The sequence below is a fragment of the Xiphophorus couchianus genome, chromosome 2 (genome assembly GCF_001444195.1).
Source record: "Xiphophorus couchianus chromosome 2, X_couchianus-1.0, whole genome shotgun sequence".
Lineage (NCBI taxonomy): Eukaryota > Metazoa > Chordata > Actinopteri > Cyprinodontiformes > Poeciliidae > Xiphophorus > Xiphophorus couchianus.
Window position 1 is genome coordinate 11,280,426 of NC_040229.1, and position 14,498 is coordinate 11,294,923.

Consider the following 14,498-nt stretch of genomic DNA (forward strand, 5'->3'; position numbering starts at 1 on the left):
TGATGAAAGAATCAAGATATTCTGCTTTCTATTTGAGTTGATAATTTCACAAGATGGCACATTAATTGTGCTGATGACGAAAAAGTATGGCCGCCAAACAGTTTCTGTCAGACTTTGACACATATTCTGAAGCATTGGAGTCTGACTCCAGTGACTAACGCTGTGATTTATGTTATGTTGCACTGTGATGTTGGATAGCATCACAATGACAGTAACGATTGTTGCTCGAGTTTGAATTGATGCAAATCTTAAATCAGCAAACGCCGTTTTCGCCACTTGAATCACCTTAAACATTTACAAGCTTGTTCAGAGACACTGAATGCAGTTTGAATTTATACTACATTATATCACCCAAACAACCCTTTTTGTTGCTGCCAAGTGAGGGGATTATTTTCTTACTTCTCCCGAGTGCAGACTGGATTTATGTTGATTGTGTAGGCAGAAACCTTTACAATCCAAAGAGATGCTTTTGCAATTTCTCCTGCTAAATAAATTTGTGTACTGCTATAAAACCTAACTCCTAAAAAATAAACATCCACCATATAAAATAGGTTTGGCTAGAGGTTTAATGGTTTAGAACAACAACAATGAACTTGCAGAGAAAAAAATAAAACATTTTGTTGAATAGAACTTTACTTATAAAACATGAGGAAGCAAAACACAAAATATGGCAAAGCAAAAATTGATGAGTCCGCGTGCTGTTATTGTGAATGGGTTGTGAAACTTTAGAAATATTGCAAGAAAGCATCTTTACATATACAAACAGAGTTCAGGTCTACTTTAGCTGGCCTGCAGATCCACAAGTAGCTCCAGAGCAGCAGGTTGTGAACCCGTATTATAGGCTGAGCTCCAGATCTATATCGCTAAAGGAGAGAGAAAATCTGGTAGGATTATTACAAATTTGTCATCCTGGTGATTATTTTCAGCAGGAAACATTGTTAGAACTTGAAAAGAAAAACATCTTACTGGAATGCATCAAGCAAATCATACGGTTTATAATATGACTTGGATGGAAATGATCACCAAGGAGCTTTTTAAATAGAAATCTGACTATTTTAGTCTGGTACCCCTAACCAAACTGCGTCCATGTGTTAATTGCTAACAGATTTTCCTGAAATCCATGCAGTGTTTGCAAATACAGTTCCAAACATTTTACTGCAGCCATGCAGAACATTAGTAAAAACCTTTAATGGATGACTTCGACTAAAAAGGATTTAAGCCAGAAGAAAAATACAAATGGATGAACTCAAACTGACCCTGATCAGTTGAGTTCACAAGAAGCTTTATTTCGGGAGGGTAGATTGTATCTCAATGTATAATAATTTACAAAACTGCTAACAAATAGTAAAACTGACCATGACGCATTGCTTTATAGCTGACAAACTACATCTACAGCAAGTTTGACGGACTACAGAATAATCTAACAGCTTTAATCTGAAAAGGTTCCTCATAACCTGCAGCCACAGTATCTGCATTTCCATTACAAATGCGTACAAAACTTAGTTGGCATTCCGTGAATGTTGTAAAAACACAATTTTGCAATTATGGTTTTCTATAAAATTAGAAATAAAATAAAATAAAATATCATATGCAATATGTAATAAGTAATTAAAAAATAAGTCAAGCCATCATTTTCCCACCACTTTCTGTCGTCTTCTTTGTCTTTTCCGCCAGTAGTAACATCCGGTTGTTGATCACATGACTCGTGTGATGCAGAAAAAGTGCTACTGCAGTTTCGCAAAAATACACACATTTTGATACAGCTAAAAAACCTACCTACCTTAAGCAAAAAAAAAAATATATATATATATATATATATTAAAAAAACATGAGTTTTAAAAAAATTTATTTTCATATTTCCAATTTGTGCAATTTTTAGGACAATGGTATTGCAGCTAGTGATCACAAAATTTAAGAAAATAATAAGAAGAAGTCAAATAGTGGACTTTTTCCCCCCCAAAGAGGATCTATATTCACCTCGGCAGGCATTTAAGGTAGGGTTGCAAGGAAAACTCAGAGCAATCAATAATAAAAATCACTGCTTCAGCTGCAGGATTCACACAGCTCAGCTGCTGACACCCGCTGCACATTGCTGCAGAGGCAGGGGTTCCCTTGTTTGATGATAAATAGTGTATGAGCCCCGAAAACAGAAGCTGAGCACGACAGCTTTTGGTTTATATGGTTGAAATAAAGTTTCATTTTCCCACATTAAAACCTGCAAGCTGCTAATTGTCAAACTTGTTGTGAGCCAGTTAAACTCAGAGCAAACACACTGAGCATCGTTTATTTGATTAAGTTGTAGTGATTTATTGCTCAGCTTTGTGATTGTATTTCACAGGTCTGGTTGAAATTGATGGTTTATTTCATTGGTTTATTTTGTGGTGTTATTTATTTGTCAGGATATCATATGTCATCAATTTGACAATTTACTTCCCTTTTTGACACTTTATATCTTTTATGCTGCACACTAAAGAATATGAGATTGGCTGCATTCCATTTATTTATCAACCAACAGACAATATAGTAGAAATAATTCAGCCCACCACATCCAATCTGCAAAGCCACAAGGTTTTATTTCAGAATCAGCTGCAGAGGGAGTTGCAGCTCCTGATCTGAGACCCATAAAGGTTGCACTCTTCACATTGTTTCTGTATAATCAGTCCTGTCTTTGCCATAGTGACTGTTCACAGTTCAATCTGTGGAAGAACTTTTGTTTCTCAATGTCTTTCCATGGGTGGATTCACAGGAGTAAGTCTGGCATCTGTCATGGATCCAAATGCCATCTGCTTTCTTGCAGCCCAGCATGCCTCTACACCTCCCACTGTTCTGATGTTTATAGGGGGCCGGTATAAGGGCTGTGCATGCAACCCGTAGTCAAATATCAAACAACCAGCTAAATGCATTTGGGGGCTCCACTGGGGTGCTCAATAAATAAATCAGTAGCGTTTCCACATAGTACTGTTTAAATGGTACCATTTCCCTTCATGGCTTTTAGTTGGGAGATGTAGGTCAGATGGTTGCACTGCAAAGACAAGGAGGTTTTAAAGAAATAAAATACTGCCACCCTGTGGAAGAAAATGGCTACCCAAGCTGCTGGATAAAGGGAACTGCTGAACTACATTAATATTAATGTACAGTGCCTTGAAAATTGCTTTATATGTTTTTGATTTTTATGACAGGCCAGTATATAGTAGTGCATAACTGTGAAGGAAAATAAACATGATTTTCATGTTTTGTACTGATAAAAATCTGAAAAGTGTACCACATTTCCTGCAGCTATATATAGCTGTCTTTTGGAGTATCTACCAAACAGTTTTTCATATTTATGCTGTAAAATACAACAACAAAAACAGATCAAACTCATTAGATTGAATTTGTTTTATTTGTCAGGATAGACCTGCATTTAGCTCCATCCATTCTCTCATGAACTCTGTCCTACCTTCCCTTGAAGAACCAAAGCAGTCCCATAGGATGATGCTGCTACCACACAGGTTTCACCATGAGGATGGTGTGTTCAGAAATGTCTGCAATGTAAAAGCATTTTGTCTATGACCAAAACACCTTTTTCCTTATGCATAACTTCCTATAGCTTTCTTTTAACAGTATTTTTCTTATCAATACTCCTCTATAAAGATATGAAAACAAGACTAAGGGTTGTCATTGACAGCTTCCCCCACCTGAGCTGTGAATCTCTGCAGATTTACCATGGACTGCTTGGCCACTTCACTGAATAATGATTTCCTTGCCTGGGTTTTGTCTTTAGGTAGGCGGCCATGCTGTGTCAGGTTACATATTCTTTCCTTGTCTCAAATGTCTGATGAGTTTCTTTAATTTTTAAGATGCTGCTTGCTTCTAACAATCCTCTGAGACCTGCACAGAACAGCTGTATTTCTCAGATTGCACTAACTTAAACTCTATTTAGTAAGTTTAGTAAGTAGGTGATCGGCAGGTAGGAGTAATTAGACGTGAATAAAAAAAATGCATGCCACATTTACAGGTTGGTTTTTTCCCCCCTAAAATTAAAACATGAAAACAATTTACCATTTTCTTCCTTTCCATAAGTATGCACAACTTTGTGTTGGTCTATCACATAAAATCCCATAAACTACATTGAAATTGAAGTTGTAACGTAATAAAATAAAATAAAAGTTTAAGGAGTGTTAATTGTAAGACACTGTGCATGTCTCTAAATTCCAACACTCAGTGATGCCACAAAGCTGTCATATTAAAAAATATAGATTGCTTAATCATGTTTGTTATTTGCATTATACAGAGAAAACTAAACAAAATGAAATGTTATAAGATGTCAAACCGATTCATCATTTGGCTTCATTATTTCACTCCCAGCATAGAATACGTGATGTGTCCTTCAGTCATCGGAGTCTTTATCAATGCTGTCAGTGTTATGTTTACCTGTTGCCTATTAATTTGAACCACACATAAACATATTATTTCCAAAAGAGTTCAATAATCATTAATACACTGAATTTATGTAATAAGACCTACTAAATTCCCTGTGCCTGGTGTCTGGTCTGTGTGTGTCTGTACTGGTCTTGGGTTGGACTCTTGACCTGTCCTGAGTGTCCTCTGCCTCTCACCCCGTGACTCAACCCTGATCAATAGTGTGTGGAAAACAGATAAGTAGGTGGACGTGTGCCCATAAAGAGTGCCAGGACTGGTTACTGAGAAGGAAAAACTGCTGGCAAACTCACTGGACTGCTGCTCTGATTCTGTCTCCGAATCTCCAGAGGCGGGACCGTCGCCAAGCGAGGAGCTCCAGGAAGCTGAACGGCTGATGGCTGGGTTGTAAGGAGTCTGACTGTCTGAGGACCTGGAGCACTGATGCTCCAGCAGGGGGCGGAACATATAGTTGTCTTGATGACATGATCCTGCAAAATAATTAACATAAACAGCTATGAAAAATACGCTATTAACTCCTTCTTTCTGTCATAAAGCTACGCTCTATCTGTGGAAGTTATCTGTGGGAAATGTACATATTTATCTTTTGATTTAGATCAGAAGATTATGAAGCTGATCACAGCAGCAGCTCTCAGCTGCCTCTCATATTACTCCACTCATACATTTTTAACACATCTATAAAAAAAACCTTTTTCTTCTGTGACACTTGACACTAACGGGGCACAATAAAGCCTCTGGGTTTCCAAACCCTAGTTAGCAGCCGTTAACACCGGTGTCAACACACTGACTGTGTGATACATTTCTTTCCTTACAATGTTTGTTCTGATCTTTAAAATTAACATTTAACAAAATTTGTTCCCAGTAGTGCAGTTTAGCTGCTGACTGATGGTGCCAGAAGGCATTTTATTCAGTGATGCCATGTGGTACCTCTGATTGTTTAAGTACCTTCTGGCTAAGCTTATCAAAACTCTAGGTGGTGATTTATCATCCACTACAAAATAAAAAGCTGAGTTTAAATGTGTCCTTACAGTATATTGAAAGAAATTTAAATGGCCTAAAAAAGTCTGAATATTCTCTAAACTGGGGTATGTTACTTTTACCAACTTTTATGTTTGTTAAAAATGTCACTATGTTGTAACAGTATAGTATGAAACTGCCTTCTCCCAGTTCTCCCAGTGCTAACTAAATAAATACACAGTTCACTCAGAAACAACCAATCAGAGCCAGGAGGAGGGTCTAAAGGCTGTCAATCATGCTCATGTTCACGCCACTGACACCATCCCCCTTGCTCTCTGCTACCTACAGTTTCTCCCTGTCGTCATAGTCTGACTGCTAATGCTGAAACTGAATCAAAAAGTAGTTCAATAAAGATTTAGTTTTGCATGTGTGTAACCAGATTTTTGTAGCTTTTTCTGGACATTTTTTAATGTTTCCCTCTAGAAAATTAATTTGTTTTTCTGTCATATTCTACTTCTCACACTGAAGTTGGAAAATTGGAAATTATTTATTGATTTGGAGTCTAATTTTATACATGACCAAAAACCTGATGTTATAACCTGGGTGTGTTAATATGAAGTAATCAGTCCCTCTTTAGTTTGACATGCTTAGAAATAAAAAAATTATTGATAACATCCATCACCAAGATTAAAATAATAACATTTTGAAACATCATTCAATAAAGTAGACACCAGTCATCATTGGGTATACTCTAATTGACAAATTTATATCTATTGTGACTAGTATCTTGATTTGAAAATACTTCAGGTTTAACATAAACTATATAACATGTGTTTGAAACATAACATAAGCATAAATATTTTGAGAGATATCTTGATTTTATATAAATAAATCTATATCCAGGTTGCCAAACTTTAGGCTTCTCTGAAAGAAAAAATACATCACTAAAATCCACTTCTGTCCATTACAGCTCAGCAGCCTAAGTGCAATGGTAAACTGTCCTTATCATATCGAAAGCAGAGAAACATTACAAAGATCGATTGATGAGCAGGTACTTCCTGCACTTCCTAAGGCATTGATTATTTGTTTGGACACACATTTAAAATCCCCAAGTTACGGAATTTTTTCATCAGGAAGTAAAAAAAAACTGTGATGAATGACAAGCAAAATGAATCTCATAACAGGAATAAAGTATATAAATCTTTGAACTTGACAAACTTTTGAAAAATGTGTTACTTTGCAACTACACTATGCATTTTTTTTAACAAGTTGAAGAAATTTCAAATTTGGTTTCTGCTTTCAAGTCATAAATATCTCCAGTCCAAAATCGTAAAAATATTTTAGTCTGAATGCAAGCAGGTGGCGGTTTAACAGTAATAATACATGTAAGCTAAAGTGGATGTTTGGGATTCATCCTGCAGCATCCATCCTAACTACTCAAAGCCTGTGTGTGTTCTTTACAGCACTTAAACAGCTTACATTAGTAAGTAGTGATCACTTAAGGCTGCATGGGTGTTTCACTCACGCTTCCCCCTTTTAAAGGGTATGCTGAAAATGTAACTAATTCAGTTCAGGGGGTAAAAAGCATAAATAGGATCAATCTTCTACATGCGAAAAAAAAAAGAATAATATTATTAATCTTAAATAAAATAACCGACCTATTCTAACTACATGCTTATATTGATTTGTGAGCAGCAGAGTGAGTCTGTGCTGACATAGGCTCCTGCCGATCATGCAGCTAAATGTTCACAGTATTCACTCACTAGCTACATAAGTATTTACTAGAATAGTTGCAGCTTTGATTTGAATTTATTTTAATTTAGAAACACTAAAATTGTTATATAAACAAAGAGAAATCAAAAGACTTGCTTAGAAGGCAATTCCAGACTGTAACAAATTGGTTTTGGTTGCACGTAGTGAAGTTTAAAGTGAAACCAATTATACCTAACATGATTGTAGGATTTCTGTTTGACTATATCCTTCTATTTGTTACTGCAGATAATGGTTCTAGTGTAATATTTTAATTTAATCATCAAATATACCTGAGAGACTCATGAGTTCTACAGTATGATGTCGAAACCACTTGGGTTTGTCTGTTTGTAAAGAAAATGTGCAAGGAGCACTGCTGTGTTCCATTCTTTGAAACTCTAACACTGTTTATGTTTATCCATTCATCCATTTATCCAACTGCAAACTTCATGAATAAGTGAAGCCCAGAGGATCAGTTTTCATACTCATTAATGGCAGGTTTCTCATGCACTGTGGTTATCTGGTACATTACGCTGAAAAGTTAAAAATGGATTTCAAAAGTTCTGCAAATGAAATCCCAACATATGGAGATTCGAAACAACTAGCAACATGCTGAAGAATAAAACAAAGACACCACTTATAAATGGAAGATATTCTTCCACAAAATTGTGAGTTTAAATACTTTGTTCATGTTTTCTGTGCAAGTAGATGAACAGAATGCATTAGATCAATCGACCAAAAAAAAAAGGGTCAGATAACAAACCAAGTTGCAATAATTACTTATTTAACCTGCTGCAGCTTTACTCCATCTCTAAACTCAGTGGTGAGGTCAACCTACCTGAAGAAGTACCAGCAACATCTGATTCCATGTACTCCATTGTATTCTACAACTTCCCTATATATTTCCTTTCTGAAATGCTTCAAAACAATAAATTCTGCACTCCCAAAGGCTGTCCAGTCTCATGAACCTGTCATTCCCGCAGCGCAACACAGGGAGCTGTGAAACAGCCCATGCAGGCTCTGCAGTGAAGATGAATAGGTGGAGTTGTTGACAGTAAAGAGGAGTACAACATTAAACTCTCCGACTATTGATCGGGGAGCATTGATTGGACGGAGCTCCTGCCCTACAGAACATCACTCACTTCACACAGGGTTTCAATTTTACTAATTTGCTGACAACAAGGGTAACAACAGAGGATATCCTCCACTCGCTTTAAAGGGAGAGCCATATCACATGGACAAAAACATTCAAAACGTATCACAAAAATTAAAGCAATCTGTGTGTGAGAAGCATCTGTCAACATATGATTAAGTCTGGGATCTGAAGTGAAGTTAAATGTGAGCATCATTTTTAACCAGCGGTGTGAGGTACCTATGTGTCAAAGCTGATGAGCAAAATCATTGACATATTCATTTTGGCCACAAGGTGGTGCTGTAGGAGCGGATTAAAGCGGATCACTGTATCATGCACATCTACTGTACAGTGATGTACTGTACATACTACATTCTTGTTAATGTTTTGACAAGAATTTGAAAAAAATCTATATCTTTTTGTCATGCTTCAGAATGACAAAAATTGTTTGGGATTAATGCCACTCCCAAACAATTATTTGATCTAGTCAAAGGAGTGATTAAATATATATACTAACTTTATTTAAAAACTGCATATATCTGGGACGTTCTATGTTTTCATCCATCAATATGAAGAATGGTTTCTTATAGACATACATAAACACAATAATATGCATAAAACTTGACTCACAATTAATTTCCTCAAATAAATTAATTACTATCAAATTAAAACTCTATTTTTTTTTATTTCTACTTATCAAAATTTTGAGAATTTTGAGTCTTTTTGTGAGTTTAAAAAATTGCACTCAAGTAGACCAGCACTACTTCATATTGTTACATAAGTAAAAGATAAACAAAGCCATCCAATAAATAATAGTTATGTGCAAATTTATGTGTTTAACGACTAAATTAGAGAATACATGTTTTAAAAATTAGATATCATTATAAATTATGGTAACAGGGCTGCACAGCGGTGCAGTTGGTAGAGCTGTTGCCTTGCAGCAAGACGGTCCTGGGTTCGATTCCCGGCCGGGGTCTTTCTGCATGGGGTTTGCATGTTCTCCCTGTGCATGCGTGGGTTCTCTCCGGGTTCTCCGGCTTCCTCCCACAGTCCAAAAACATGACTGTCAGGTTAATTGGTTTCTCTAAATTCGACCTAGGTGTGGATGGTTGTTTGTCCTGTATGTCTTTGTGTTGCCCTGCGACAGACTGGCGACCTGTCCAGGGTGAACCCCGCCTCTCGCCTGGAACGTAGCTGGAGATAGGCACCAGCACCCCTCCCGACCCCATTAGGGACAAAGGGTGAACAGAAAATGGATGGATGGATGGATGGATTATGGTAACATAATTTAGAAATAAATCTAGGCACAAGAAACATTTTTCTTTTTTCCCCCCTGTCAACAAAGGTAAATCATCACAGGGTATTTCCAGTCACAACTGTTTGCTGTATACATAGTTGAACTAGGCTCAGTATTTTACCCATTTATTTATTTTAGTCATTTATTTATTTATTTATTTTCCCTTTATATTTATTTATTTAATTTAGGCAGAAATGGCTCTCCATACAGTAGAGACAAAATAAAATTAATAAAATAAAAACAATATTTCACATTTTGTCAACTATAAAAAAAGACGACTTTTGTCTTTCTTTCTTTTGTATCATATGTCATATTTTGACCATGTTAAAACTAAATGCATGTGACGTCATCAGCGCTTATTAACGTACCGTTATTGAACGTAACCGACGTAACTTTTTGGCTTCATCGGTGAAGCTACGCAAACAAACGGGCAAAGAGGCGTGTTGAACTCTAGGTATCTGACTGTGGGGCGATTTATTTTCCAAATGCGGCGCCGATTTAATAAAAGGTGCGGAGGGAAACGGTTTATTATGTGACTCAGAGAAGCAGCTTGGCTTGTAGCGGTAGCTTAAACTAGTCGGTAGCTAGAATGCTAATGTCCACCCCGGGCTAATAGCAGGAGCCGCTGTTAGCTAACGGAAACGGTATGTCCGCTGAGCCAGCGGCTGCCAGCTGGAGTAGAAGCTGCCGCTTCTTTCGCCTTATTTACTACGCATACAAGTTGTGAATGGCCAAATATCCTATTAGGGTTCTGGTTTAATTAATTTGAAAAACTGAAAACTAATTTTCTACGCCATTCTTTTACTGACACACTGGTGGAATAATACAATTATTCCAGAATGGGAATGTGCTTACAGTGCCTTGGTGGAGCTGCCGACGACGTTGTTGTCACCCCGGATCCTGTAAGTTAATGTAATTAATTACATTTCCTGTTAAGATATGTAGCTAGATATGCCAGCATGACATACAGAGTAACAAAGCCAAGAAGAATGTATTTTTTATTACTCTTTGTACTGAAAAGGCCCTTATTAAAGGGGTTTACAGTAAACAGCGACATATTATCAGGGCTTCACATGAGTGTCATTTCATAAAGTTTTCTGTCCTAAACAGGAGACGAGGAGACAACAATTGGCTGAAGCCGCTGAGAAGAGACAAAAAGAGGTCAGTAGTGGTTCCCGTTGCAGATTTTGAGTCAGACACTTACTATTTAGCTAAGCTGGTTTTATTAACTTAGTGGCCCAGAGTCACACCCAACATGCAAACAACAAGCCTTGTTAGACCAACACAAAGCGGTGCATAGTAAGGTACGTGTTGGTTTGCTTTTTTTTTTTAACAACTGTTGTACTCCAAAGTTTTTAGAGCAACATTTTTCTGTAGTTTTAGGTTTTCTGGGTTTGATTTAAGTGTGGACTTTGACTGGGTCATTCTTAGACATTCAGCCCTGACTGCTCATTTAGGGTTGTTGTCTTTCTCAATAGTAAACTCCAGCCTCAATAAACCTCATAAAACGACTTTTTTTTAAAGCCTCATCAACTCTAACCAACTGTCTCATCCCTGTTAATCCAAAGCCTCCCATCCATACAGCATGATGCTGCCACCACCATCTCACAGTGGGATTATATGTTCAGGCAACATTTTGCTTGTGGGCTAAAAATGTAAATTTTCCCCTCGTGTTAAAACAGTTTTTCGTTTATGGATTGAAAAGTGGATTACTGTAGATATTTTTTTTTCATAACCAACTCGACCTTTAAACTTGCAGTCAGTAGTGTTCCGTCCTCTGGATGTTTCTGTGTGGCCTGCACATGACAGCTGAACAATACTAAGATTAAACTACACAAAGACACACTCTGTTTAATAAGTGACTTTTGGAAGGTTTTATTTATGATCGTTAGATCAAGGAAGGTTGAATAAAAATGCACATCATACTTTTCAGACTTTTGTTTGTAACACAAAAATCTTGATTACACCTTCCTTTTCATTTTGCTTCAAAAATATGTTCTAATTTGTGTTGACCGATCACATAAAATAAGCCTGTGGACACAGACATAAGTACACAGTTTTCACAGTTTCCAAAAGTATCTTTATCTAAAATATATTGATGATAAACACATTCACCTTCATTAAAAAAAGGTCACGGTATAAAAACAGTCCCACCAGTATGTCATAAAGAAAAAAAAGGAAATGCTTCCTCTCTATATCATTTTTCAGCCATGCTTTCATGTACTCAAAAAGCCATTTCTTGATTATAAACATCTGAACATTTGGTGACTTGTATTTAAGAACTGCTGTGCAGTGTGGTGAGCATTTTTTTATTGTGCAGAAAAGACACTTGCAAACCAGGGAGAGCCATGCTAAAGTTAAATCGAGGTAAGTCAATTCAGATCGAAACAAAAGCCAACCTCTGAAGTTGGCTAATATTTTTACTGCCACATTTCTCTGCTCTCAGTCACTGTTATGTGTTAACCTTTACAGTTCAGGCTGCTGCAAGCAAAAGCACAAAGCTCTAACCCACCGATAGAGTAGGCAGCACACCAAGAGTGAAAGAAGAGTGCTGTGTCTTTTTACTGAGATGCCTTATTTGGCGGTTGAATGCGTGCACACTAGATCATGCCTTTTATTCTGAAAGGTTGCAGCTGAAATGGAGTATGTTGTTAAAAACACAGATGCATGCCTGTTTACACAGTATTTGTAACATTCAATGAAATCAGAAATGAGCGTTGCCGTTTCCTGCTGGGTTTTCATTTTTTTCTCTCCACTTCCTCTCTGACTTCCAGACGGCGTACAGGGGTGTCAAAAATCCAGAAGCAGTTGAAAGGAAAAGAAAGAAACAGGAAGAAATTGAGAAGCAGGCGATGACCCCATCTGTGTCTGGTGGCGGTGGACTGAAGGTACGTTTAGCTTTGGCTTCATGCTTCTTTCTATGCATTTTAATTTTACACTTCAATTGTATCTTTCGGTAAAGCTGTAGGATGCTTACACATTACATTACAGTAATCCTTGCCATAAAAAGGGCTATAATTATTGTTATCTCTGGCATGTATATCTAAATGAACTTTGATCTTGATAACATTTACAGCAGTTTACATATGCAGAGGTTTCATGTTAGATGTGTAACCAGCTCTGTTGTTTGATCTTTCTTTTGTCTTCAGTGGCAGGTTGGATGAAGTTCCTGATGGAGAAGTTGGACTTAAAATGTCCAAATCCACATGAAGTCTGTCTGCTGGATTACTTGAAAAAGTTGGAACTGCTGCCCGATTGAAATTTTTTTTTTGTGCTTGATTTTATGTTACAAACATTTGATTGTCATCACATCAGGCAGAAAATGAAACCATATTTGCCAAGTTATAAATAACAGGTTAGGACATTTGAACAGGTTGAGGATGACACATTATGTTCAAACCTCTGATTAAACATGACTATATTAGCAATATAACAATATATGTGATTAAACAGGGCTCATTATTTGAAAAATGTCTTTTAAAGAAAATGAGTCATCAGTTTTAGAAGTCGTAGCCGTTTATTTTTTGTAATTTTCTTCTGTAATTAATATGTTTTTTCCCCTCAGTACTGAAGCAGATTTAGGTCAGAGCTTCTTGGTAACATAGTAACTTATGCAAACGTGACAGTTTAAAAGCTGAACTATGTGTGCTTGGTGACTTGGGTATGTTGATGACCTTCACAGTGGCCACTGGCAAACATCACCTTTCTTTTAAGGAACACAATTAACGATGTGATGGACTTTAAAAACTTTTTGTACTGGATTGTTTAAGGTGGTGGGGGACAAACATGTTTTCAACTCTGCTCTGCTGATGACATGATTTAGTTGCCACTTCGGTTATTCTGCTGACCACACTCTCAGCCTCTATCTGATAATATGCATCAATGATAAACAGGCCGAAATATTTTCCAGACCAGACTTGCCCTCATCACCCTTGTGCATGTGACCGACGGCACTTTATCAACCAGTCATAATCCTGCTCTATTGCACTGGTTGAATTTCTTCATTTGAATTTAACTATAAAGCACTAATATGATTTGGTTTGATTTAAAAACTAGTATTACTGTTTGTTGAATGGATATGCCACAACTCATAATTCATTAGTAATTTATTTTCTTTCCTGTCTGTCACAGTTTTTTGGAGACTGCAGCTTTGCCTTTGTACTCTCACATACGGTGCTGGATGACAATGTAGTGAATATTCTTCAAAGTGCTTAAATTAACTAAGATCTTTTCTTAAAGCTGCCTGATCCTCAAAAGCTTCTGGTGCTCTTGCCATTTTGTAGGACAATGTATAGCCAATGGTATTGCTACAGTTAATAAAGCACATTTCTGTTATGTATGTTTGGATTTTTGGTTTTACTTCACAACACATAACGACAACTTCTGAGTTTGTGTCCGCAGGGCATCAGATGAACATTTACAGATGTTTTAATTACGAAGCTCATTCAAGGATTTTGATATTTGGAAATAAGAGAAGGTTGTCACAAACAATGAGACTTTATTTACAGTTTACTTAAAAAATTGGATTTTCACTTCTAAGAAACTTGGTGGTTTTTAATCATTATTCTTAGTACAAAACCAACATAATATTCCATAAAAAGTCACACATATCAATTAGCTCAGCTTTGATACAGGTATTGTGTCTGTTATTGTGAGACTCCAAACCAAAAGTCAAAGATTGTCTTCATCCTGATCTCTGTTCTACCTCTAGAGGTCAGTAACTCTACGCAAAAAGAAAAACATAAGTAGCTTCATAAGTCAAAAAACCCCTCTGGTTCTGTTCTGCGTGAGATTGTACTGTTGAAATAAAGATTATGGCACAATTTAGACATTAAATCAACTTAAAGTGGGAATGTTGCGTGTAGTGCAAGCTCTGCTTACGTTTAACCTAATCAGAAATCCATTAAAAGGCATACTTGAGCTTTTAAGTATTGGATTTTAGAG

General features: G+C 36.8%; 1 protein-coding gene across 2 annotated transcripts; it reads left to right on the plus strand.

Annotated features, from left to right (window-relative positions):
• The first annotated feature begins 9,923 nt into the window (after positions 1 to 9,923).
• On the plus strand, positions 9,924 to 13,893 carry svip (small VCP interacting protein). Of its 2 annotated transcripts, none has more exons than XM_028042756.1 (4): positions 9,924 to 10,456; positions 10,665 to 10,715; positions 11,875 to 11,921; positions 12,329 to 12,442. In XM_028042756.1, the coding sequence occupies exons 1-4, from the start codon at positions 10,394 to 10,396 to the stop codon at positions 12,408 to 12,410; spliced, it is 243 nt and encodes an 80-aa protein (XP_027898557.1). In that variant the 5' UTR covers positions 9,924 to 10,393; the 3' UTR covers positions 12,411 to 12,442. The 2 variants fall into 2 exon arrangements, with proteins under 2 accessions (XP_027898557.1, XP_027898546.1); XM_028042745.1 differs by lacking the exon at positions 11,875 to 11,921 and adding an exon at positions 12,704 to 13,893 and having other exon boundaries at positions 9,933 to 10,456.
• The last annotated feature ends 605 nt before the right edge of the window (positions 13,894 to 14,498 follow it).